General features: G+C 34.6%; 1 protein-coding gene across 6 annotated transcripts in view; it reads left to right on the forward strand.

The window, feature by feature from the left end:
* The window catches only part of LRRC7 (leucine rich repeat containing 7), a 197,538-nt gene that overhangs the window by 50,781 nt on the left and 121,866 nt on the right, over positions 1–24,891 (forward strand). For all 6 annotated transcript variants that reach the window (XR_015748611.1, XM_026665686.2, XM_026665685.2 and 3 more), the window contains exons 2-3: positions 15,782–15,984; positions 21,894–22,011. Coding sequence is in view for 5 of the 6 variants with exons in the window: in XM_026665686.2 (XP_026521471.1) it covers positions 15,796–15,984; positions 21,894–22,011 (307 nt within the window). In the remaining variant the exon portion in view is untranslated. The remainder of the gene's footprint in view (positions 1–15,781; positions 15,985–21,893; positions 22,012–24,891) is intronic.

Below are 24,891 nucleotides of genomic sequence, written 5' to 3' on the forward strand. Positions count from 1 at the left end.
TTTGGGGTAATAAGAGGAATTGTAATGGTAATTGTTTTATTAAAACACAATAGTATGTCAGTCCAGTGAATTTGATCCTGCCTTGCCTGTTGACTACTGATGACTGAAAACCTTAATTACTATTATTGAAATCATGTTTCAGTTGCCTCATATTTAGAAATATTTAGAAATTAGATTTTAGATTAGCTTGATGAGATTTACATTAGCTTGTCAACTTTGTCAAGAACTATTACAGGTAAATCCTTGACTTACAATCACAATTGAATCCAAAGTTTCTATTGCTAAGCAAGACATTTGTTAAGCGAATTTTGCCTTGTTTTATGACCTTTCTTGCCACAGTTGTTAAGTGAATCATTACAGTTGTTAAATTAGTAACAACTTAAGTAAATCTGGTTTTCCCATTGACTTTTCTTGTCAGAAGGTCATCAAGGGAGATTACATGACTCCAGGCTACTGTAACTGTCATAAATATGAACCAGTTGTCAAGCATCAAAATTTTGATCATGTGACCACATGGATACTACAACTGTTGTAAGTGTGAAAAATAGTCATATTTATGTCAGTTTTTTCAGTGCCATTGTAACTTTGAATGGTCACTAAACAAACTGTTGTAAATCAAGGGCTACCCTGTATTCACTTCATTGTCATACTTTGAAGTAACTTTTAAAAACAACTTCTCTAAAGTATTATAATATTTAAAAAAGATAGTTCTAGATGTAAAGTATGCTTGATCTATAAAAAACTTTATAAAAACTATATAAAACTTTATGTAAAACTATTTTTAAAAACTTTAACTCAAAGATGAAGGCATTTGTTGAAGCTCTACTAAGCTGTTTCTCTCTTCTCCACTCGTCTGATTCAAACATAACTTAAAGGTACACTTTTAGAGTCACATCTGATAAAGCAAAGTTCACCAGATATGACACCCAAATTAGGGAAATAGTAAACACAGAGAAGGTGAGAATGTGTATGTGTGTTTAATATAAATCCCAAAGCAAAGTAGATGAAAACATTCTTGATCATTGTCCAAAACTACTATAAAACCTCTGAAGATAAGAATAGTACTTATGGATAATTGATAAACAATCTGTTTCTAAATTGTTCACATCAAAGTACAGTATTTTCATAACATATTCCAATATTAGATTGTGATTCCAGTCTGCATTTTCAAAGATTCCCTGTAACAAATACTGTTCACATGAAGCCTGGAAACCTATTGTTATATAATAGGTTGTATATTGTATATGTATAGAAAGTTTCTTCAAAAATCTTTGTCATCAAAAATACCTTACAAATACTATTAGCTTCGGCTAAACCTTCGGCGTTGAGTCATGCCAGCCAAGTGATCGTGGAGACGTCTTCAGACAGTGCTGGCTCTTCGGCTTTGTAACAGAGAGGAGCACTGTCCCCTAGAGTTCCCTACGCCGTCTTCGGTCTGATTTAAGCATGGTATATAAAATCATACATTGCAATGTCCTACCTGTCAATGAATACTTCAGCTTCAACCATAACAACACAAGAGCACACAATAGATACAAACTCAATGTTAACCGCACCAAACTTGATTGCAGGAAATACGACTTCAGCAATAGAGTGGTCAATGTCTGGAATACTCTACCCGACTCTGTAGTTTCTTCCCCAAACCCCAAAAACTTTAACCTTAGACTGTCTACTATTGACCTCACCCCTTTCCTAAGAGGTCTGTAGGGGCGTGCATAAAGCGCACCAACGTGCCTACCGTCCCTGTCCTATTGTTTCTCTTATTCTTCTTTTATTTTTCTTATATGTACCCATTTCATGTATTCACAACTATGTATACACTTATACTTATCTTGTAAACAATTGGCAAATCAAATAAATAAATAAAATAAATAAATAGAGTCAGAAATGACTAGCACATATGTGCGAGAGAAACCTTTACCTTTACCTTATCTCTTTTGTTATCACGATTTGAATTACATTTATTAATAGAAAAACACAGTAAACAATAGGTAAGAAATCAATTGTCAGCGTTCCAGAAACCCTCCATTCCACCCAATTACTCCAAGACAGACATCTTCTCAAAAGATTCCTTTTTTGGTTAGTAACTGGCACAACTGAAAGTTTCGGGCTTCCTTACAATAAGTAAAAACTACAAATCCAACCCCAGCACCCATCATCACTTCACATGGCCCAATCACCATCCGTCCCAAGTTAAGATTTCCTTCCATAATGCACAACACGACCTGACCTTGAATCAGAAAAAGAATGTTATTATGTCTAACGAGATATACTCCAATATACTTCCCCGTCCCACTTTCCCAGGCTCAATTGTGGCAGCGTGGGAGCATCGGATCTCAATATGGCTTCCAAAGCTGACATCAGCATTTCTAAATTGCATTAGTAGGCACAAAGTAATATTTTTATGGTAAGGTTGTTCATACTTCAAAACTATTTTGAAATAAAGAACTCATGCACACCCAGCACTTTATGTAATGTATTAAAACAATTCCTTTTTTTTTTAAACAAATTTTATTCAGTTTTTCACATTAAAAACAAAAATCTCTTTTTAGTGGACAACATATTTCCGGATCATCACCTTTACATACAAATATGACAGCAATTATACATTCATATGTGCATACTTAATTCTATTATTACCTTTTCCATTCCAAATTTTCAATAAGGAGAGAAACACATTAATTCTAGCCTCTTTCATTAATCTCAATCGAAACATCTTTTTGTTTCATTTCAATTATTTCAAATATAATCCTTTAATATTTATTTTAAAAATAAAGATAAACAATATGTGTTTGCCTAATAATAATAATAATAATAGGTTGCCAATGTCTCTCCTTGCTTTTAATAGTCTATATTGACTTATTAATTTAGTTGGTTCTTTAGTCTGTCATATTCCCTTTCCATTACACATTTTTTTTATAAATTCTAAATTAATACAAGTCTTAACACTAGAAAAAAAAACAAGTATAGGTTTCCCCCCTTTTACTGCTTTGAGTGTGACACCTCAGTGGTTAAAATATACCTTTATTCCCTCATCTTGATTCCCAATAAACCATTATTTTTAAGAAGTTACAATAATAATCATTACATCTTTTCATTTGGATTCCGCAGCATATTTTGATTTTGATTTTATTTGATTTGTCAATCGCTTACAAGATAATAGGTATAAGTATATACATACTTATGAATACATGAAATGGGTACATATAAGAAAAATAAAAGAAACAATAGGACAGGGACGGTAGGCACGTTGGTGCGCTTATACACGCCCCCTTAGGAAAGGGGTGAGGTCAATAGTAGACAGTCTAAGGTTAAAGTTTCCCCAACCTTAATTTTTAATAAGAGTTATCAATATCTATATTACCCTATTTTCTAAATATTTTTAATTGCAGAAATATTCTTATTACCCCTTGTCACCCTTTTAAATTCATCAACCATTATCTCTGAAACAACAATTTCTTTTCAACATTTTACTATTTCTGTATTTCTTTATTTCATGCACCTGTTTCTTACTGCTTCTCCTCCCGCTCTTTTCCCCATATCTTTTCTCATTCCAGTTTATATCTCTTTCTTAATATCTTCCTTTCCCCTTTTCTGCTGGGTCTTTCTGTCTTTCCCAACTTTCTCAACTTTTTAACCTTCCTTCTTTCCCCACTTCTTTGTAGTGTTCTTTGTGTTAATTGTCTATTTAAGATGTCTTCTCCTTGAGTCGACTCCTCCTCCTCTGAAGCTTTTTCTTATCGCCATTTCCATTTTTTTCTAACACAGAACAAAGTGATTCGCCTCTTTCCTGTAGTAATTCTCTTATATTTTTAAGTTCCATTTTTAATTCCCGAAGAGATATCATCATTACACACTCTTGTATTTTGTGATCGTTAAAGTCCACAAAAAAAAAACAAAAAAAAAACACTTTTACTTTCCTTCTTTCTTCTTTCAATTTTCTAAAATTCTCAATTGTTCCAGCCCACGGTCTATACCGAAAACATCAATCAATCCCACAGTCAGGCTTTCCTTGCTTTTTTCTTTATTCTAGTTCTGCTTTCACTTTCTAACATTCTTACTTTGTTTCAATATTTCTTTAATATTATATCCACACAAGTTCATTCAGAAACAGGATGCTTTCCCTTGTTTGAGCTCAAGTTTATTGTCAAAAAGTGGCACTCTCCATTATACAAAGTCTTCACCTTTTCCCCCTATTTTTTATTTAGGGTTTTTTGAATCTCAATATTCCAACACAGTCCAGTCTCCAATTTGTAAATATTCCAATTTGTTATTATTATTTTTTTGACAATCTTAAGTCCAGCTTTATTTTATACCTGTTTATTGCCAAAATATTTTAGTCCAATTTAGTTAAATCTTTAGTTCCGGCTTCTTCCTTTCCCGGTTCGAAGCCCCGCTTAGCTGTCAGAAATATTTTCTTATTTTTTTTCCTGTCCCTTTGTAATTTTGCCGCTCACTTTTCTTTTCTTAAAAATTCCATGTTACCTTAATCCCGGGGTACTTTTGTTTAGTTGCATTGCCCAATTGTCCCAGTTCAGATGTTATCCACCTCTTTCTTCCCTCCTGCACAAATCTTAATCCAGCTGAGTCCTCCTTTTCGGGGTGGCCATTTTAAACCACCACTGCAGTTGTCTTCGGGGGGAAAAAGACCAAGCCCAGGGGGGAAGATGCGGCTCTCCTCAACCTGGCTTGCGGCTTCCACTTACTCCACCACCCCTCCAAGGCAGCTTCAGCCCCTAATCGTAATGATCGGGGCTCTCCAACGAAAGAGCACGGACCATAGCCGCAGAGAGATGCGATTTACGGTCTGTCAGCGAGGATGCTCCGCCTTCTTCTGTCACAATTCCTCTTTTTTTAGGCTTCCACATCAATCTGAAAAAGGTATGACTGCTTAAAGAGTATTAAAGTTAATTCAACTTTGAAAGCAACTGCTCTGCCTTTAGGCTTGGGTTGAAGTTTGAAAAAGGGAAAAAAAATTTCAATGAATGCAGAGAAGTGCTATGCTGATATGATATTCAAAATATTTTTTTCAAATCATTTTCAAGCTGTACACCACCATTCATATACTTGTATGTACATAAACGTATATAGATAATAGGTACAGCAAAAGACAGATCACAGAGCTTTGTTTTGGATCTTAGTTATTAATTTTGTTTTCATCTGGGGAATGAAGTAACCATAGCTTCTGATTAATGAGAAATAACAATTAGTAATTATCTGAATAAAAGATAATCTAATAAAAGGGGGATTAATTAATTTTCTTTCCCCCATTTTTGTTAGATTAAATGTTTGATTAAATCCTTCAAAGAGGATAAATTTTACATATAATTATAAAGATGAAACTAGTGTCTGTACCATTATTTAAATTCATTCTCTTTTCATTTTTTTTACTTAGGTTCTTTTTTTTTATTTCTGACCCAGCCAGAAGATTTGTAATATACATTGTCTCACAGATTATTAGGTTTTGGAAGAAAGGGTTATATATTGAAAAATGCTTGAGGAGATTTAGAAAAGGATATTGAAAGCTTTTAATTTGTTGGTGTATCTCTGTTATGAGAAAAGTTGCCATATTTGAAATTCTTTGGCTTAGGATAAGACAAGTAAGGATGGGGGTATAATAAAATTGCAATGACTTTGAATCCCATGAGTTTCAGAAAAAACGAAGAAAGTATAGATAGTCAAAGTATAGAATTTACTTCTGCATTATATAACTCAGTCCACTTGAACTATTTTTTTAAAAAAGATTGGACAAATCAATGGAGCTATCGGTTGCTACCTGTCACAGCTCAATAGTCCCATGTTACTTTCAAGATCAATTCTGATTGTTCCTCTGACTTTGAGAATAGCCATGCAATGATAAGCAGTTGGTCAAAATAGCTGCACTGAGCCCTGCAGGTTTTATGAGGAGCAATATTAATTGTTTGGGTATTTATTAACTGATAAACATTTTCTCTCTGTCTGAAGACCCTGATCCCAATAATACAGGTGGAAAGCTTTATTTTTTCCTCCAGGAATGATAGCAAAAAATGAAAAAAATATTGTACTCGATCTCTAGGGGATCTTTCCACCACCAAATTATATTAATCGAGATTGCTGGGTGTTGGAGAGTCTTTAATCTCACATGTTCTCCATGATTTCCTGATACTGTACAGGAAAATGTTGTGAAGGGAACTCTCTTTCATATTCTCTGTTTCTATACAGATATAGTCCCAACATGGCTGACCCAGTTCTCTTTATCTTCTAGTTTCAAGGTTCCTTATGTAAAATAAGTTATTAAACTTATTTTGACATACAGCGATGAAACAGCATAGTTATCCATTGTGTAATACTGGCTTTTGTTTTTTTATATTTCCAAATTATTACTTTGCCTATTCTCCTGTAAATTTCCCCAGCCATATTTTACAAAACCTGCATTGCATTTAAATTAAACTAAACATAAATGCAGTGCAGGAGTGTAAAGAGCCACCAATGTACTTTTGTGCTTTTAATGATATTCCCAGCTTTCATTTCTGTATAACAAAGTTAGCAAAGCATACTCTTACACACAGCCATTTTCACCTCTTTCACAAAAAAACAAACCATTTGCTCCTCACAGTTTCTTTTTGTAAGCATTTGGGTATCATAATGCTTTCTCCATCCACTTTCATCTTCATTAAGCATTCTATCAAGATGCACAATTCCCTTTTCTTTTTCAAGTTTTGCACCATAATGTGTAGTTATTCACTCCAGTTCCCTGTCAAGCACAGCAATCATAATCTTAGATACATTAATATTCATATCCATGTTCATTGTTGCACTACAGATCATCTGGGTTCTTAGCCAGCAACATGGCATTGTCTGAATGCAAAATATGTGCATTTTTATATCCTCAACTAGCAAACATATAAGTTTACCATGAATATTTCTTATACATTTATTAATAAATGCATTAAACAACCAAATCTAGCAAGTATCTACAGATACCAAAGTTCTTGTTTTTGAGCAAAAAAAGTGTCATGTAAGATATATGTAATAAGGCTGTGTAGCACTTTGGCTTAAATTCTAAGGCTGGCAGCCATATGCTCATAGAAAATTGCTTGACTGTTTCAAAAACTTTTAAGATTCTTGCTAGATTTCTGGTCCCACTCGCTTCAAAATACTTCTTGGAATCAAATATAAACTGTTATAAGATTGTATCAATGATACCAATCTGTCAAAAATCTTTCTGTCTTCTTTGCCTCCTTACAGGGCAAAGAGATGGCTTAAACAAGCTATCTAATACTGACCTACTTTTCTCTGTAGCATAACCCTAAAAAGTGCTAATCACAAATTAAAAAGTTCAACTCTGTGATCTTAATTAGTTGATTAGGACTCTTCCGATAGTTCACAGTTGCTGCCTAAAACTGACCAGATCTTAATTTGATTATCTGGTCATTGAAGCCTTTTGTTGTCATAAATTCATGCATTGGTCATAAAATGGATTTAATTACTCCTTGTTACTCTCATATTTGCATATTTAAGACAGTTGCTAAATGAAGACTATTTGTACATGTATGTGATCAGATATTGCAAAAAGAAACAAAGAGGTAAGAATATCTTAGAGCAAGGGTGTCAAACTCATATCATCATGGCATTGTCACATGACATATCAGGACTTTTCCCCGCTTCACTAAATTGGGCGTGGGCATGGCCAGCACGTGACAGCTCTGTCTTAAAAGGTCGTAAGATATTCCCACTTCATAAAAGATTTTGCATAGAGCTTAAAATGTTGCATGAGGACCAAAGAGAGAGAGAGAGGGAGAGGGAGAGAGAGAGACATCTGTAGAGAAAAGTACCAAGAAAACCAAGATGGTGCTTATAGCAGCGCAATTGAAGTCTTGCCCGTTTTTTTTTCTTTTGACCCATTCATTCAAAGGGGATGGAGTTTCAGCTGTGCTACCATGACTACCATCTTGATTTTTATAACATCCCTAGTTCAAGTTTACCTTCGGTTATGAAGGTCACTGGGTAACTCTGGGCTAGTTATTCTTTCTCGATCCAGTCTATTTCCTAGAGATCGTAAGGTGGACAATTGAAGAAGGCTACACTGCTTGAGCTCTTGGATGAAAGATGACATGGGGCAAATCTAATAAACAAATTCTAAAAAATAAATTTTGCCTTCTGTCATTTTAGCTTCATCTTTCAGATTGAATATTCTTTATTATTCTAGGCAGAGACAAATTATTCTAGATTCTTTTAATGAATTATATGGGCAACCTTTCTCAAATTAAATTGCTTTCAAGAGTTACTTGGATGTTCCCTAGCCATTGACTGTGCTAGCTGAGTTGGTTAGGATTTAGTTCAAATCTTCTGAAGTACACCAAGTTGTGGAAAGCACTTAGATGAATTGTTACATTTTATATTTATTCTGAAAATCAAATGATGCTTCATTCATTAAGATGAATAAGATAATAACTTCCTTTGCTTTAGATAGTAAGCTTCATTTTTCAAGAATGTAATCTGCAATTAGAGTGGTCTTTGGAAAACTTGGAATAATATTGAAAAAGCATATTGTTTGTACTGTTGACATTTAAAAGATTCTCTGTATTTCACTACATTATAAATAACTTCATTTTCCATATCTTCTCATGTTCCTTATGGATTTCAATCAAAATGGTATTTAAGATATGTCTGAAATTTTAAATTTACAGTCCAATAAATTGATGTAGTGCTAGGGTTATTTGAATAATGCCTGTGGGGATATGTGTTTTACAAAAACATGAGTTAGCCATGAAAAACCAGGTCTACACATGGAGGTCTAATTAAACAGATTTATTACTAAACAGTCTATCCACAAGAATCTTCTCAACTAACAGTTAATACCTGCTTGAAGTTGTATAACATGAAGTCAAGTGGGTGATCCGGAGGGGTTCGACTTAGTCTGCTTGTGGCTATGTAGAGATTCTAGGCTGATCTCTTTTTTTAATTCAACCCTAGGCTCTGCCATTCTTTCTCCTATAGACAATACAATTATTTGTCAGTATGTCAGTTAATACAATTGTTCAATATTTGTTAGCCTTAGACAATTTAAGAATTTGCAGAATATGTAATACCCTCCAGTATTATTGCTAATATAATATCAAACTCAAAGATCATGCTTGTTTGTTCACTCCTACACACATACATAAAGACCAGAATATTTATATAACAATACTTTATATTTATACAATACTTTGTATTTCTTTTCAAGAACATTATGATAGAGAGTAACCTTTTATTTTCAGACTGCACATTTTGCTTCTGAGATGTAACTGTGAGTATGAATCAAGCACTTATGTTGTATCTGAAAAGTTTCCTGTTAATATTGCTCATGTATTGTACACCACCTAGAACCATGTGTTTGTGAGATGGCCAGCTGTATAAATATGCTAAATAATAATAAAAATGTAAGAAGGCCTTCACTATAGAAATACCAGCAGCAGCCATTATTGTAAATGAAGAAAAACTGAACATTTTTAGGTTTTCATGTCCCTTTCATGTGCTATTTTATGTCATAGTGGATAAATATCTTCGTATTTGTGGAAGGGATAGTTGTTCACTTTCCTCAATCAACTTTGAGAAAAAGGAATGCCTCATAATCCTCAAATTGAGTTACATATAGTAACCTGTGGAATTATATTTAACCTTTAACAGCTGATCTTAATTGAAAGTGATTACTATCCAAAATGCAAACATCAGCATCTGCTCCAGTTAAATTTTAAAATTGCTTTATTCTTGGAGAGCCCTGTGTTAGCTTATGTCCCTTGGCTGAAAGCAACCAGATGGAAAGTTCATTATTGTCATGGATAAACATGACACCAGCTGTCCTTTAGTCCCACTAATAGTCATTTCCCCATTTGTCTGTTTTTTCAACTTTTGAGAAATTGTAAAGGAGAAGGGATTTGTCTTGGCAGCATTTGATTCTTTTTGTTAGTTTTTATTGTTTTTTATTTTTATTTTTTGTTTCAAATATGGTTTTACATTGTGTAAGCCACCTCAAGTCTCCATGGGCGAATAGTCGGCAACATAAATTAAATAAATAAATAAATTTGTAGGTTAATCTTATGCAGAGATCTAAATATATACATCTGAGTTTTTCTTTAGCACAAAGAATTGTAACAGAATAAAATAAGTTAGTTGTTTTTTTCTATTTTATTAACATTATGCTTTAAGCAAAAGTGGTTTTTTAAACATATATGTTGAAAATAAAAATTAAAACCTGACCAAAGGAGCAGGAAGTAATTTTTCAGCACTTTGTAAATGGAATTAAAATCTACATATTTCTCCTCTTTCAGTCCCCCTGAAAATAAGACCCATAAAATAAGCCGTAGGATGATTTTTTATAATGCTCTTAATATAAGCCCTAACCAAAACATAAGTCCCAGTTAAGATTATCAGCCATGGGGGACATGGCCAGCAGAGGAGCCTTCCATCTCATGCCTCTCCCTCCAGCTGCTGTTTTGAGGGTTGGCCCAGTGGTCACAGCACTCTGACTCACCTGCACTGCGCAGGTTGCACAGCCCCATAGTGCCCACGCACACTCTCTGCTTCTTGTGCACACACCTAATTGGGCTGATCACCCTGATACCGTATTTCCACAAAAAAAGCCCTAATGTGTCTTTTAGAGCCAAAAAAAGTATAAGACCATGTCTTATTTTCTGGGAAAATTAGTAGCTGTGCAGCATTTCAGATGCAGTTCCAAAAAGAAACTTTGCGGCACCTGATAATGTAATAAATATTATATTATAATCATTTATTATAATATTTGCAGCTCTTTAAAGTAACTATGCCACTCCTTTGAGTTGTGCAATAGCAAGAGCTTTTCAACTCTTCCAAAGTCAGAAGGAGATGAGGACAGGCAGAGTTCCAAATTAATATTTTTAGAATCAAAGTTTCACACATAAATCCTTTTTTTTGTACAATAAAAACAAATGTGTGTGTGTGTGTATATATATATATATATATATATATATATATATATATATATATATATATATATATATATATATATATATATATATATATATTCTGAGGTTCTTGCGAGTATTTGTATGTGATCTTTGTTATTGGTTTGATTGGAGTATCTAGGCACGTTGATGAAGTCTCATTCATCATCTTCAGGCTGTGTCTTCCGCTCTGTGCTTTTCAGAGTGGGAAGAGAAGCACAGAGCGGAAGACACAAGCCTGAAGATGATGAATGAGACTTCATTGAAACGTTGCCTAGATACTTCCAATCTTACGCGGGAGAAAACCCGAATAACCAAAGATCCACATATATATTTATATTTATATATATGTTACTTATATGTTATCCACAAAACTGCATATTCAAAGATGGCATATTCTACAATATTATTATAACTTCAGGATGAATTGAATAGGTTAAGAAAATAACGCTCAAGTGCTATTTGAATTATTAGCACATATTTGATTTATCAGTTTGCATTTTGCTTAACTTATTCCATTTATATTATTTTTATTTCTTTTCTTTATTTAATGAATAGTCAATTTAATTCCTAGCTAGATTGATTTTTATAACTATTGTGCTAAAGGCATCTCTATATGTCTATATATATGACTGTCTATGTTAATAAAAAATAAAAATAGAGAATAAAATAGAGGAACATTTGTGAGCCCTGGTGGGCACACCCTGTGGGGTTTCAGATGTTGATGAGCTGTAAATCTGATTCCTAGGGTCCCATACTAGTGGTTGCTATTTATCCTGAAATACAGTCTAGAATCTGTTGGCAAGAATGAAAACGTTGAATGTTGAGGAACAATGTGGTAATGAATAAGTGATTAGGACTGAAGAAAAAAATGCAAGCAAATTAATGTTCAAAAAATAAGGACAGGGAAGATGGCAAATGGCCAATTTGCTCAGTCAGCAAGTTTGTTTCCTAATTTCTGTTCCATTGAATGACGTCGTTTATCTACTTCACATTTAGATTTTTCTAAAGTGTATTTTCTTGTTTTTAGTTGACTTAACATATGTAAGCATTGAGCTGACTAAATATATTAAAATATTAGAAATATAGAAAACCATAGCTAAAGCAAAAGATTCCCCTTTCTCCATAATTTAACTGTTGAAAAAAAAAAACCTTTGGAAAAGAACATTCAAGAAAGCTTTTAGAAAGAGAAATAATATCAGTTTGGCTCTGCTACTACAGTCATTTATATATGCTTTATTTGATTGATCTTTATGTAGTAAATAAAATTTTAAAAATGAATACCATTTTGCTGCTCCATATGCCAGTTTTGGTACTTTTTTAAACGGCTGATAGTTAAATGTTTTTCCTTCACTTATTATATGCTTCTCTGCATTAATATTCCTCAACTTAACTATAAATTTTAAAGCATAATATTTTAAAATTATTACAAAACTGACACTTTGCTTCTGTAAATGGATGCTAATGAACTTGATATCTTGAAATGTTTGTAGGAATGTTTATTTATCTTTCCTCATTCCAGCTCAGAAGTATCAACATAATAAAATAAAATATTTAATCACTGTGCATATAGGCACTTATGTAGCTTAAATGATTATAAATGAAGCAGGTTTTTTTTTGCATGAAGAGTTTATTTTATCTGTGTAGTACAAGGGGTTAGCAAGATCAATTTATTTGCTAGTTTTTTTTTCTGGATTCTTAAATTTCTATACTCAGTACTTTTTTCTCCTAATTTTCCCCACAATAACCTAACTATGAAGTCAGTTAGGTTGAAAACTAACTAATGAAGAGCTCACACTTAAGATACAGTAGAATGCATGCTTCTTTTCAGTTTCCATTAAGATGGAAGTGATGAAGACAAGCTATCCTCAACTTATGACCACAATTTCTGTTGCTAAGTGAAACATTTAAGTAACTTCTACCCCATTTTATGATGGTCCTTGAAAGAGTTGTTAAGTGAATCACAGCAGTTGTTAAGTTAGAATATGGTTATTAAGTCATTGACTTTGCTTGTCAAGGTTATAAAAAGTGATCATATGACCCCAGGACACTGCAACCATCATAAATATGAGTCCGTCACCAAGTGGCTGAATTTTGATCATGTGACCATGGGGATGCTGCAGTGGCCCTAAGGGTAAAAAAAGTGGCTATAATTTTTCAGTGCCATTGTAACTTTGAATGGTTACTAAATGAACTGCTGTAAGTTGAGGATTACCTGTATTCATGTTGGTCTGGGTGTGACTATAATGGGATGGGATCCAGGGCTCTATTTTAGCTATGTTCTGGGTTATGTAACACGTGTCCTTGCCTTCAAGTCAATATGAGTATATTCCGATCTCCAGATCTTCTTTCTCTATAGACAAAAAAAAAATGATTGGCCACGGCACAAATGTTGTCTGTGTCCCACTTTGTGCCTTCCACACATTCAAGGAAATGTCTGAATAAGTTGTAATGATGGCCCAAAGTCTTCCAGTGAATTTTCATAGTTGAAGATGAACTTACAGCTTGATCGCTTGAGTCCTAGTCTAACACTTTAACCACTGAACCGCTTGTGATAATCAGTGCCATGAAGTCATTTTTCTGGAAACAACTGGGAAAAAGAAAGATAAACAAATTGTGTATAAATCTTGTTCAAATTGCTGTTAAATTAGCAGGAATTGGGCCATAAATATTTGAACTGTAGGAAAAATTAGCTTTTCTTGAGGAGCCAGTATAGTGAAACAGCTGCTACAGTACATTAAAAAAAAATGGGGGGTATAACTTAAAATGTCTGTAACCATGATGTTCATAACCAAGTTTAATACCTGTTTCTCTGGTATGATACCATACAATAAACCAGATAAGGGCATGAAGTGATAATTCTTAAATATATCCTGATGTGGATTTTCTCTCACATTAACACTTATTTTGAAAAAAAAATTTTATTTTGATATTTTTCAGTTATAAACAATATTTTCTACTTCAATGAAGTTCTATATCAAATGAGACAAATACAATCATTTTTATGGTACAGTGCTTGCTCTACTGGGGAATAAAGAGGAGAAACAGTCGGCAACTGCACATAGACGCCTTGATTTTACTCTTGCTATGGCTTCTTCTAGCAAGGAACTGTGGTTGCTGTTATTTTAGATTTGCAGGCTGTCTAACTCCAGAATGACTCTAGACTAGTGGTCCCAACCTTTCCAATTTGGCGGACTGGTGGGGAGTGGAGAGGGGATGGTTCTATGTGACTGACAGGTGCATTTGTGCAAGCAATGTGCACACATGCCTTCTGCTTGAACAAGTTGACCTTGTGCACTGTGCATGCTCACCTACCACTTGCAAGGTCTGGTTTCAAGGTCCGGTACCTGGCCACAGCCCAGGGGTTGGTGACCTCTGCTCTAGAAATCTTTCACTTAAAAAATAGTAAATGATAAAAATAATATTTTTTTCTAAAATTTGGTTACTTTTCAGAATAAGAATGTTCTTATTAAAGAATCTTCTAGCTATTTTTTACAACAATATCCACATTGTTGTGAATAACTTTTTTAAAATGACAGGTTAGATATTCTGAAATGACAAGGTGGCACAGTGGTTAGAGCATAGTATTGCAGGCTAATTCTGCTGACTGCCAGACCGGCTCCAAGTTGACTCAGCCTTCCATCTTTCCAAGATCTGTAAAATGAGGATCATTTCAGATTATTAGGGGAACTATGCTGACTCTGTAAACCAGTTAGAGAGGGCTGTAAAGCACTATGAAGCTATATACAAGCCTAAGTACTAAGTGCTATTGCTATTAGATCAGTTCAGTCATTCTCTGTAAGATCTATAATGGCATTGCAGTTCTTCAAATTAAATTATTTTTGTAAACAATTTTATTGTCAGGGAGAACAATGCAAACCTGAATAAAAGTATAGCATTTCCATAGTTTTTTGCCCGCCTCCTTGTATTTATAATATGTTCATTTTTTTCTTGAGTTTTGCACCCATTCATGTACTTTGGTGCCCACTGAGATTTCTCTACTGTTCCCTAGTCTATAGGCATCTTTGGACCTCTTTCAAATTTCTTTCTCCATATCTAGATAACAGATGCCATTTTGTTTCCTTGTAGGGGTTTCCTCATTGATAGTCACTAGCATATGTACAAAAACGGCAAAGCTGATAGAATCATACTATTTTCATTGTTTTGATAAAAGCAGGGACATATGAACACCTCTGGATGATGTATTTGATTATTTTGATTACTCTGGATGATGTATTTGATTACTTTTTTATAACAGTTGCACTCCTTGATATAAAATATTTTAATCATTTAATTAAATTAAAATATTGTTGTCTTGTAAAGTAGTGAAAGTAAAATAAAGAATTGATTCAGGTTCAAATTATAATCATCTGTAAATTATGGAAACAGTCTTTCCCTGGTTTATTTGTTACAATTTCAACATACATCTTTTAAAAAATTTCTTTCTCAATTGGTTTTGGAATTTCCACTCATATTTCTGAGTGTAGATTAAATAGAAAAAAAGAAAAATGGAAATACTTGGCTTTCTGATTCTAAATATAAGTAACAGTACTTAAGGAAACTAAAAAACTATATATTCACAGGTTCTGCGGGTGTTTGCCTGGATTCTTCTACATTAGTTTATGAGCTATATACAAAAACCATCACCAAGTTAGAAGCAATGAACAAAAAGTTTTTAGTAAATTGAAACTGGTTTTCTGTGTTAAAAGAAATGGGCTGCTATTTTCTAGAATTTGTTTCTCTTCTGAAATGATCTTGGACATTTGGTTAATTACTTTTCTACTCAAATGAGCAGTGATGTTGGAAAATAACTTAGTTTATTATTATTTTATTTTTAGTGCGGTATTTGGAGATGACAACTAAAAGGAAAATTATTGGCCGCCTGGTGCCATGCCGATGTTTTCGAGGGGAAGAAGAAATCGTCTCAGTGCTTGATTACTCCCACTGCAGCCTTCAGCAAGTGCCAAAGGAGGTTTTTAACTTTGAACGGACATTAGAGGAACTTTATCTGGATGCCAATCAAATTGAAGAACTTCCTAAGGTAAATGCTTTCTTTCTATAATATGTAAATGCAGCTGTCTAGCTAAGTGAACTTTTGAAGCACGCTCTATGGAAAGAATATTTGGCATAGGCAAAATTCATTGTGGCATCTAATAACACCCATTTTCTAGTCTTTAGAAAAGATCCTTCCGTTGGCTTTGCTTGCAGATATAAAAAGATTACATAATAAGATAAAACTGGATTTTTTGCCTGCAAGTGCATTGACTCAAATTTCTCCATTAATTCATAATACTGAAACATCCCCAGAAGAATAGAGATGTTACAAAGGCCCAAAACTCTCTCTCTCTCTCTCTGTGTGTGTGTGTGTGTGTGTGTGTGTGTGTGTGTGTGTGTGTATGTGTGGTTATGGAGGAAATTTAGAATTTTTGCAGGCCTTATCTACTGGTTCCAGGAATGTGCTGGGTAGTTTTGAAAGCAAAGATTAGGTCATGCCAGCACCCCATTTATTTTTTTAATTAAAAGAATCTAAATAATGAAAAAAAATGGGGAGGAACATGGATTTAGGGCCTTTACTGTGTCCAGGGACCCATTTCCAGGTGGTATATAATAGAGATATAATATTTTGTTGACTGTTATGTATTTTAAATTTTATATTGTTGCAGTAGTTTTTATTTTATTTTAATTTTGGCTGTTCCCCAGTCACCTTGTTGAGATGGATGGCTATACAAATTGTTTGATAGACAGACAGACAGACAGGCAGACAGGCAGATAGATAGATAAAATCTTAATCTTTTCAGTCATAAATAAAAAAGTAAACAGTATCAGCACATACATGCATACATGTATTTTGTGTAATGCGGATTTATTTTATTTTGGATTTATTTATTTTTATCAAGACATTTACCATTTGTATTATTAATTATCCATTCATGAAATATTCTTTATGCACAGAATGTGCAGCTTGGATTATACATATTCAAAACAATGCATATTTACTTACTATAAAGTTTTACAGATCTTGATGTGTCTTTCTGTGTAAATAAGGCTATATTAATAACTCATTACCTTAATTATTAACTCCATTAATTTCAACAATAAAATTAAACTTGTGCTTAAAACTCTCCTATTATTCTGTAGAACTTAAATTTGTTTAACTTCATAGTATTAGAAATATCTATCCAAGCAGTGGTGGGATTCAAAAATTTTTTACTACTGGTTCTGGGTGTGGCTTGATGGGCCCGGCGTGGCTTGGTGGCCATGGCAGAGGAAGGATACTGTAAAGTCTCCATTCCCACCCCATTCCAGGGGAAGGATACTGTAAAATCCCCATTTCCTCCCCACTCCTGGGGGAAGGTTACTGCAAAATCCCATTCCCACCCCACCCCACTAATCTGCTTTCCAGCTTCGTTCTCCTATGCAGGGCAACACAAGAAGACCCAGCCGATCAGCTGGGACTTGGGAGGCAGAGAATAGATGGGGTGGGGCCAGTCAGAGGTGGTATTTGCCAGTTCTCCAAACTACTCAAAATTTCCGTTACTGGTTCTCCAGGACTGATCAGAACCTGCTGGATACCATCTCTGCATCCCATCCAAGACTAAACTGAGGCATTGCTTAGATCTTTTTCTATCCTTATAGCCCAGTTCATTGCTTGCTGCAATGACGTTTTCACTCCGTTGAACAACTGGAACAATTTAATTATATTCTCCAGGGGTTGATAGAAAAGTCATATACATAACCATGTCATTTCCTAGCTGTACATATTTGTTTATAGAGAAGGCTCTGGATACAAAATCATAATTTTGTGTCTCATAAAAGTGTGATGGACGTCAGTTTCTGATGTATGATTCGGGTATATTTTCTCTTTTTAACATCGTGTGCATTGATATGTAGTTATATATTAAGATTTAAAAACTGTTTTGGGCTTAAAATATAGCATAAAGCATTATATATTCAACAAAATATAGATTGTAACTTAAAACTAGTACATAATTTTTAATATTTAATGTTATACTTTTGACATTGTCACTAAAATTATCACTCTCCTCCACCATCTTCCTATATTGCTGCAGCTATATATAGATAAGTTCTTAATTTAGCTTAAAAGCTGGGCTAATTTTCATATTTTGGAATATACATTCTTAGAGTCTACGCCTGGCATTCTTTAGTCTTCCCTTCTGGATCCACTCCTGTGCTCTTCTCCACAATAAGGCAACGTAACAGCATTTAGGAGAAAATTCCAATTATAGGTGATATAAAACTACCATTGCATCTAGTGCATCATTTTGCTATCAAATGGTTAAATTCACATGAAAGTCCATGTTCAGTGTGAAGGGCTATGATAATAGAAGTCTTCTAAGGATATAAATACAACATCCCCTTCGATTTACATTTAGTAGCATCTGGCATAACAATTCTTATAACATGATCTTGGAACTATTTTTTTCTGTTGCTTTTAACCCCTCTTCAGTAATACTTGTTGTGGTGGCGGGTTACCAAAATTGTTGACTTTGTGAAATTTACAAGTCAAGAATGAGCAGGTCCATTAGGATTCAGTTTCAAGGAAGACAGATGTTAGTTTAATTCTCTGTTGGCAGCAGTGGGAATCTTCATTTTAGTTAATTTTCTATTTATGAGGGGAAAGAACTGTTTATCTTCCTGATGTATAATAATCTGGAATTTATATTTCTCTAACTATAGAACAGGAAGCGTATATCAAATTTTACTACTACTAAACTATTACTTTAAAAGTCAGTAGTGTTCTTTTATTTCTGGTATTTGCCATATGATCAAATACAATGAAAATGAACTCACTTTATCTCAATAGCAGGAACAGTGGTAATAAGAGTAGGAGTAGCAAGTAGTAGTGAATAATGCCCTGCCGGTGCTCAAAAATAACAAGGAGTGCTGACAGAATGTAATCCATTTTTCTCTTCACGATCTTTGCTGTTGGACAGAGTAAGATCCTTTGGTTCACTAGATCTATCTTATGTCAAAAGAGACTTTATGATAGTCTGTACTATACAGTTTGTTGCATTGATACATACCGTTTGTTCCTAACTGAATCCACCTGACTCTATTACATCTGTGTGTTTCATTGGCATTGATTCCAAATGCAATTGCTCTTTGAGGACTATTGTCTGTTTAGAATTTAAGCATGAGCTATACCCACAGTAACACAATAACTATGGATATAGGAGGCATTTGAAAAGCCATATGTATTTCATCACTTACAGTAGTATACCCGAGGGCTTCAATTGCTGCCATTTCCATTTATTTTTCCCCAAGTCAATGTACATCTGCTGCAGTTATAAAAATTAATTGTTCACAGCTTCATTGGTGGACAGTGGAAAATAAGTTTTTTTTAATCATTCATTTCCTGCATCCAATGAGATAATCCAAAGAAAGTCAGAAACTTGGTTTCCCAGCAGTTCCTTTTTATGCTATCATACTTCTCTTTAGTCTTAATGTACATCCTTCCCCTAAAAATAGAAACATCAACAGGAACAAAAATGAAAATGAGAATAATAAACAATACAATAAAACTTTGGGAAAGGTAGATACATTATAACAATGTAACAAAAAGTTTCTTCACGCCCTCCCCCACTCTGTTTGCACTTGTCAAAGGAGCTACACCTCACATTTTGGGAAACCCTAAATATAGCCTATGGAAGCCACAGGAATTCAAATACTTCTTGTGAAAAGTCAAGCAGACAATATTGGGAGGAATAAGATAGTTGAGAAAGAATGTTGCAGGAATCAGCCAGAACTAGACCTTACAGTTCAAGAGTAAAATATTTATATAGACTATCCCAAGCCTATAGAAAAGTCTTTTTAAGTTATTCAAAGTGTCAATATCAGTCCTTCCTGTCACTTCCCCTTTAGAGGAGAGGGTCATCCTTGCTTAATATGATGGCCTGTTTGGTCTAGTGGTTGAAGGCATCAGGCTAGAAAGCGAGGGACCAAGTTCTCACCCTGCTTTAGTCATGAAAGCCAGTTGGGTGATCTTGGGCCAGTCACTCTCTCTCAGTCCAGTTCAGCTTACCTTACATGGTAGTAGTTGTGGGAAAAATAGGAGAAATGTGTGGGAGGTATGTTTTCTGCCTTGTGTTATTTATAAAAATAAAAGGCAGTATGCAAATAAATAAATCAATAAAAATCTTTCAATTTTAACTAATGTGTAGATAAGTTTTGTTCCTCATCAGCAAGTGCTGACCTTAAATAAAAAAAAATCCTTCCCATTTTTCTCTAGAACTCAAGCCTATAGCTCCATGCATATAAAAACATTTTTAAAACCACGTTTTTATTGAACTGCTTAGTTTAAAGCCATTGAGGCACAATACACCAAATAAGCCTAACATAACATATTTTAATTGGGCAGGCAGTGCTGAAGTCCAAAGATTTCTTGGCATTTTTTAAGATCATGAATTACACTAACAAGGCTATAATGACAATTTATATTTTTCAAGACTAAATCATTAATTGCCATATAGCTCCTTTCAAACATGCTCAAATACCAATCTTTTCCAACTATGGAACTTTTGAGATGCCTTTCAGAGTTGAGAATTATACAATATACTGAGAATATTTCACTGTACTTTTATGCTAACAGTAATATTGGCAGTGTAGACATTCTGTCTAAAAATAATAAACAGACTGAAGTTGTTTTCAAGTTGAGTTTAATTCCTGGTGACTTGAATGGATCATCTGTGCAATTTTCTGAGCATGATGCAACACTTCTGTTACAACTTTCTGCTATTGTTGTTTGTTTTCTTCTCAGTGTAACTGAGAGAAACGACTTAAGCAAGGGTACATATTACATATCAGTAATGTCAACTTAAATGTTCCAGATCATTATCATTTTTGGACAAATAAGATTTCCTGAGAAAATGTATATAACAAAAAGGCTGTTACAAGTAATTTCATAACATTTCTCTCCTTTGCTATATTATTATTTATTTCACAATAAAAGGTGGATGAAAACATTATTCCCAAGAAAACCATTTTCGTAATGGAAATTCGTTTGCACTAAGCTGCTGCATTTACTTGTGGCAAAGGGTTGCTTTTATTCAGTTGCTCTCAGACTTCTAAAGAAATACATTTTGAACAGATAGGTCACTTCATGAAATATACCAAAGGCAGTTATTCAAATGCAAATCTAAAGAGTAGATATTTCAAATATCTTCATTTGCAGTTTATTCAACATAAATGCTATAAATTTTAATTTCCCATAGGTTAGATGTTTACCCTCTAAGAATAATAATAACTTTCATTAATTCTACTGTGAGCACCAGTTTGATGTAAAGGTGAAAGGCACTGGACTAGAAATCGGGAGGCTATGAATTCTAGTCTTGCTATAAGCACAAAACCAGCCAGGTGACATAGGCCAGTCATTCTTCCTTAGCTCTAGAATGAAGGACAAACTACTTCTGAAAATGTAGGCAAGAAAACAGCAGGGATTTGTCTAGGCGGTCACCTGGAGTCAGAACTGACTCAGACACACCTGCCACACATAGCAAATCCTACAGCAGCAGGATTCTGCTTCTGCTTTAATTCATAGTTAAATAAAATGATTTAATTTTAAATAGTGGTGTTATTTCTCTTTCTAAAATTATAAGTTAAGGTGATCATCTCCTGATCACCAGGTGTCCCTCTTCTTATTTTATTTGCACACTTGTGAGGAAACTTTGTTAACAGAAAAACCTCATTAATCTCTCTTTGCTTGTTACATATTTTCTTACTGTTTTTATGTAAAAGCTAATATTCTCTCGCCATGGCTATGAAATAGAAACACAATTAAAAGAGGAAAATCTAATGTATCTACTGATTCTTACTAGCTATTATATTGTATATATTCTACTTTAGGCTCTCTTACAGAATTTCTCTAAACATTTAAACATACTAAAATTTTATGAGAAATTTTATAACTGTTTTTCTCTTGCTTTTTTTTAGCAATTATTCAACTGTCAAGCTTTACGTAAACTGAGTATCCCAGATAATGACCTTTCAAGCCTGCCAACCAGCATTGCCAGTTTAGTTAATCTCAAAGAACTTGACATCAGTAAAAATGGTAAGAAAAACATGTTTCATTTTCTTTTATACCACAGATTCATAAATGTTTAGCAAGCGAAAGATAATAGCTATGTTATTCTTCTTTTCAAAAGATTACAAGTATAGCTAACTATATTTCCATAATATTATATATTGATAATTTAAAAGTAAACACCTCTGAATAAAAAACTTTCTTGATTTGAGAACACCAACTACACTGATATATCAGCTGCCTTCACATAATAACCATAACCATATGAAGCTCTGCAAATGTAAGCATGTGAATGCTGTTTGCTGCTGTGTCCTTGGTAGTTGAATTCTGCATCTAGCTGCCTTATTTAAGCTGATGTGGGGAAGTAGAGAATAAGTCAGCAGAGTCATTGCAATAACTGCTTCAGTTTTCTGAAGAGCCCCATTACTCCCATAAGGACAAGATGCCATTTGTTAGTATACCTTAAATGTGTTCAATGTTGAATTTAAACTACATCCCCACAATCAAAACTATTTCAGTCAATGTTAACTGTAACAAAATAATTTCTTATTTTGATAAGCAAATTCTTTATACAAATTGGTTAGCTCTTATAAAATAGAAAAATACTTTCTGCTCTTGTTAATGTGTATATGTATGTGTGTAACTTTAAAATAAAATAAATGTAATATTTCATTGTGAACCAGTATATTACTACGAAGCTAGTACATAGTTTTCCTTAGTTTATAAATAACCTTCTAAATTTAAGTTGAAGCTTCAGAATTGATAATCTTTTACTGCACTGACTCAACTCAGAAACTATAATTCAGAAAGTAAGATAAAAAAAGTAGAAACAAAAATTAGATTTTAAAGAAGAAGGATAGATAGAGTATTACTCTTTTTGAACCTTGTATTGGAGAAGACTCATGAAAATACTATGATGGATAACTAAGAAAACAAATCAATGTGTCATTGAACAGATCAATTTGAAGTTCTCATACAAGGCACAAATGATCAGGCTCAAATTACCATACTTTGGACACATTATACAAATATTTAGGACTATGGAGAAAATAGTGGGAGACGAAGAAAGAAAGAAGAGGACAATTAGCAGCAGAGTGGATGATCTTCATGAAGAACATCTAGAGATGTGGGTGCTAGAGTCAACAACTTGATGGTCCTTAATCAAGAGTTAAAAAATCAGCTGAGATATTATAAGTAATTATTCATTTTTATAGTTTACCATTCTTTTCTATCCTTTTTGTCTGTTTATGTTACCAGTTTTATTCATGTCCAGTTTTAATCTGAAACCATATCAGATGGAAGCTATCTTATTTATTGCTATGAGCATAAAGGAAGATTATGAAAAAGGAGCAGACAGGTGAAACATTTGAAGAGGGAGTGTGATATGACATTTTATCACATTTATTATTAACCAAATGATGCTGGTAGAGTAATAGTATGCTGAACTCTATATTGCTTTTCATACCGTTTCACTTAATATTTTAGAACAGTGCCCCACAAATCATTTGGGTGCCAGGGATCAGTTCTCTGGAGGATGGTTTTTTCATGGATCAGGTTCATGGTTTCGCACATTGCCTAAAACCTGGGGATCTGTGGATGGGGCTTCACTTGCATTGCCCAGTTCCTTGCAGGCTGTGGATTGTAGCTGGTCCATGGCTCAGGGCTTAGAATGTTAAATTGTTTTGTACAATTATTTGCTCCAGAGTTGCTCAAAAAGATTTTGTGTTGACTGAACAACAGCAATATTTCTTGGTTCATGAACTCACACCCGGTATTATAATTTGTTGAAAGCAACCAGAATCAAAATCTTCAATTCTGAGTAGTGTTAAAAAAAACTATTTTTGTTTTTAAGGCAGTTTTTGCTGTCTCATGTATGCTGGAGAAAAAAAATATGAGTTGGGGATAGGCAAGAAAATGCAGCATTATCAGACTAATTTGTGTGTTGTTAGCTTTGTGCCTTAATTGATATTTTTGTCTTTTTTCAAATGAAAATGTGGTTCAAATTATCCTTGAAGTGGCAGTTGCTGGAGATGAAGGTGTGAAGCAAAGAAGGGAGGAAAAGCTTGAGGTAGTGAAGTAGTTCAGTAGAACTTGTTGAAAGAATGCAGTAGATCAAAAGCAAAACAAAACTATAATATTAAAATTAAAGTCTGTAGAGATTATCAGTCATCCAGTTCATGGTTGTCCTAAAGATGCTTTTTTCAGGAGGCAACTGGACTTTCTTGTTTTTTTTCTTTGAAGACATTTGCTTCTCGTCCAAGACATTTTTTCAGCTCTGACAGGATAGTGGGAAATGGAAGGATTTATATTCTTTGCAGACAACTGGTCATTTTGCGTCCTTTTAGAGCAGGGGTGGGCAAACTTTTTGGCTCGGGGGCCGCATTCACTTTTAAAATTTGACAGACGGGCCGGGTCAGCACAAGATTTTTGGGAATCGCCCCCCTTCCCCCTTCTTCTCCTCCTTCCCCTCCCCTCGGAGGCCCCCTGAGTCAGGAGTTGCTACTGCCGGCACGGCTCCACGCGGCTCCAGTCCCCGTTGCCTCGGGAAGGAAAGGCAAAAAGGAAGAGCCGCGGCGGTGCTTTGCAACAGCAGCAGCGGCACCGGAGTCAGGCTCAGCGGCTCCTGGTTTTGCCTTTCCTTCCCAAGGCAACAGCGGGACTGGAGCCGCGCGAGCTGCGCCGGCGGTAGCAACTCCTGACAGCCCCAGCCGGACACCTGAGCAGAGCCGGGCAGAACTGCCTGTTGCTGCTGCGGGCGCTGCTGCGGGTGTCTGGCTGCCCAAGTAAAGAACCGCACCAGCTCAGGGCAACTGTGAGGAGCAAGAGGGGAGAGGCAGAGAAGGAGGCAGAGAAGGAGGAGAGCACCTGGCCAGTTGGGGGAGGCTTCTTGTGCTGCGAAGAGGCGGC

The sequence above is a fragment of the Notechis scutatus genome, chromosome 3 (assembly GCF_049901735.1).
Source record: "Notechis scutatus isolate UNSWTSFEM ecotype Mainland chromosome 3, rNotScu1.2, whole genome shotgun sequence".
Lineage (NCBI taxonomy): Eukaryota > Metazoa > Chordata > Lepidosauria > Squamata > Elapidae > Notechis > Notechis scutatus.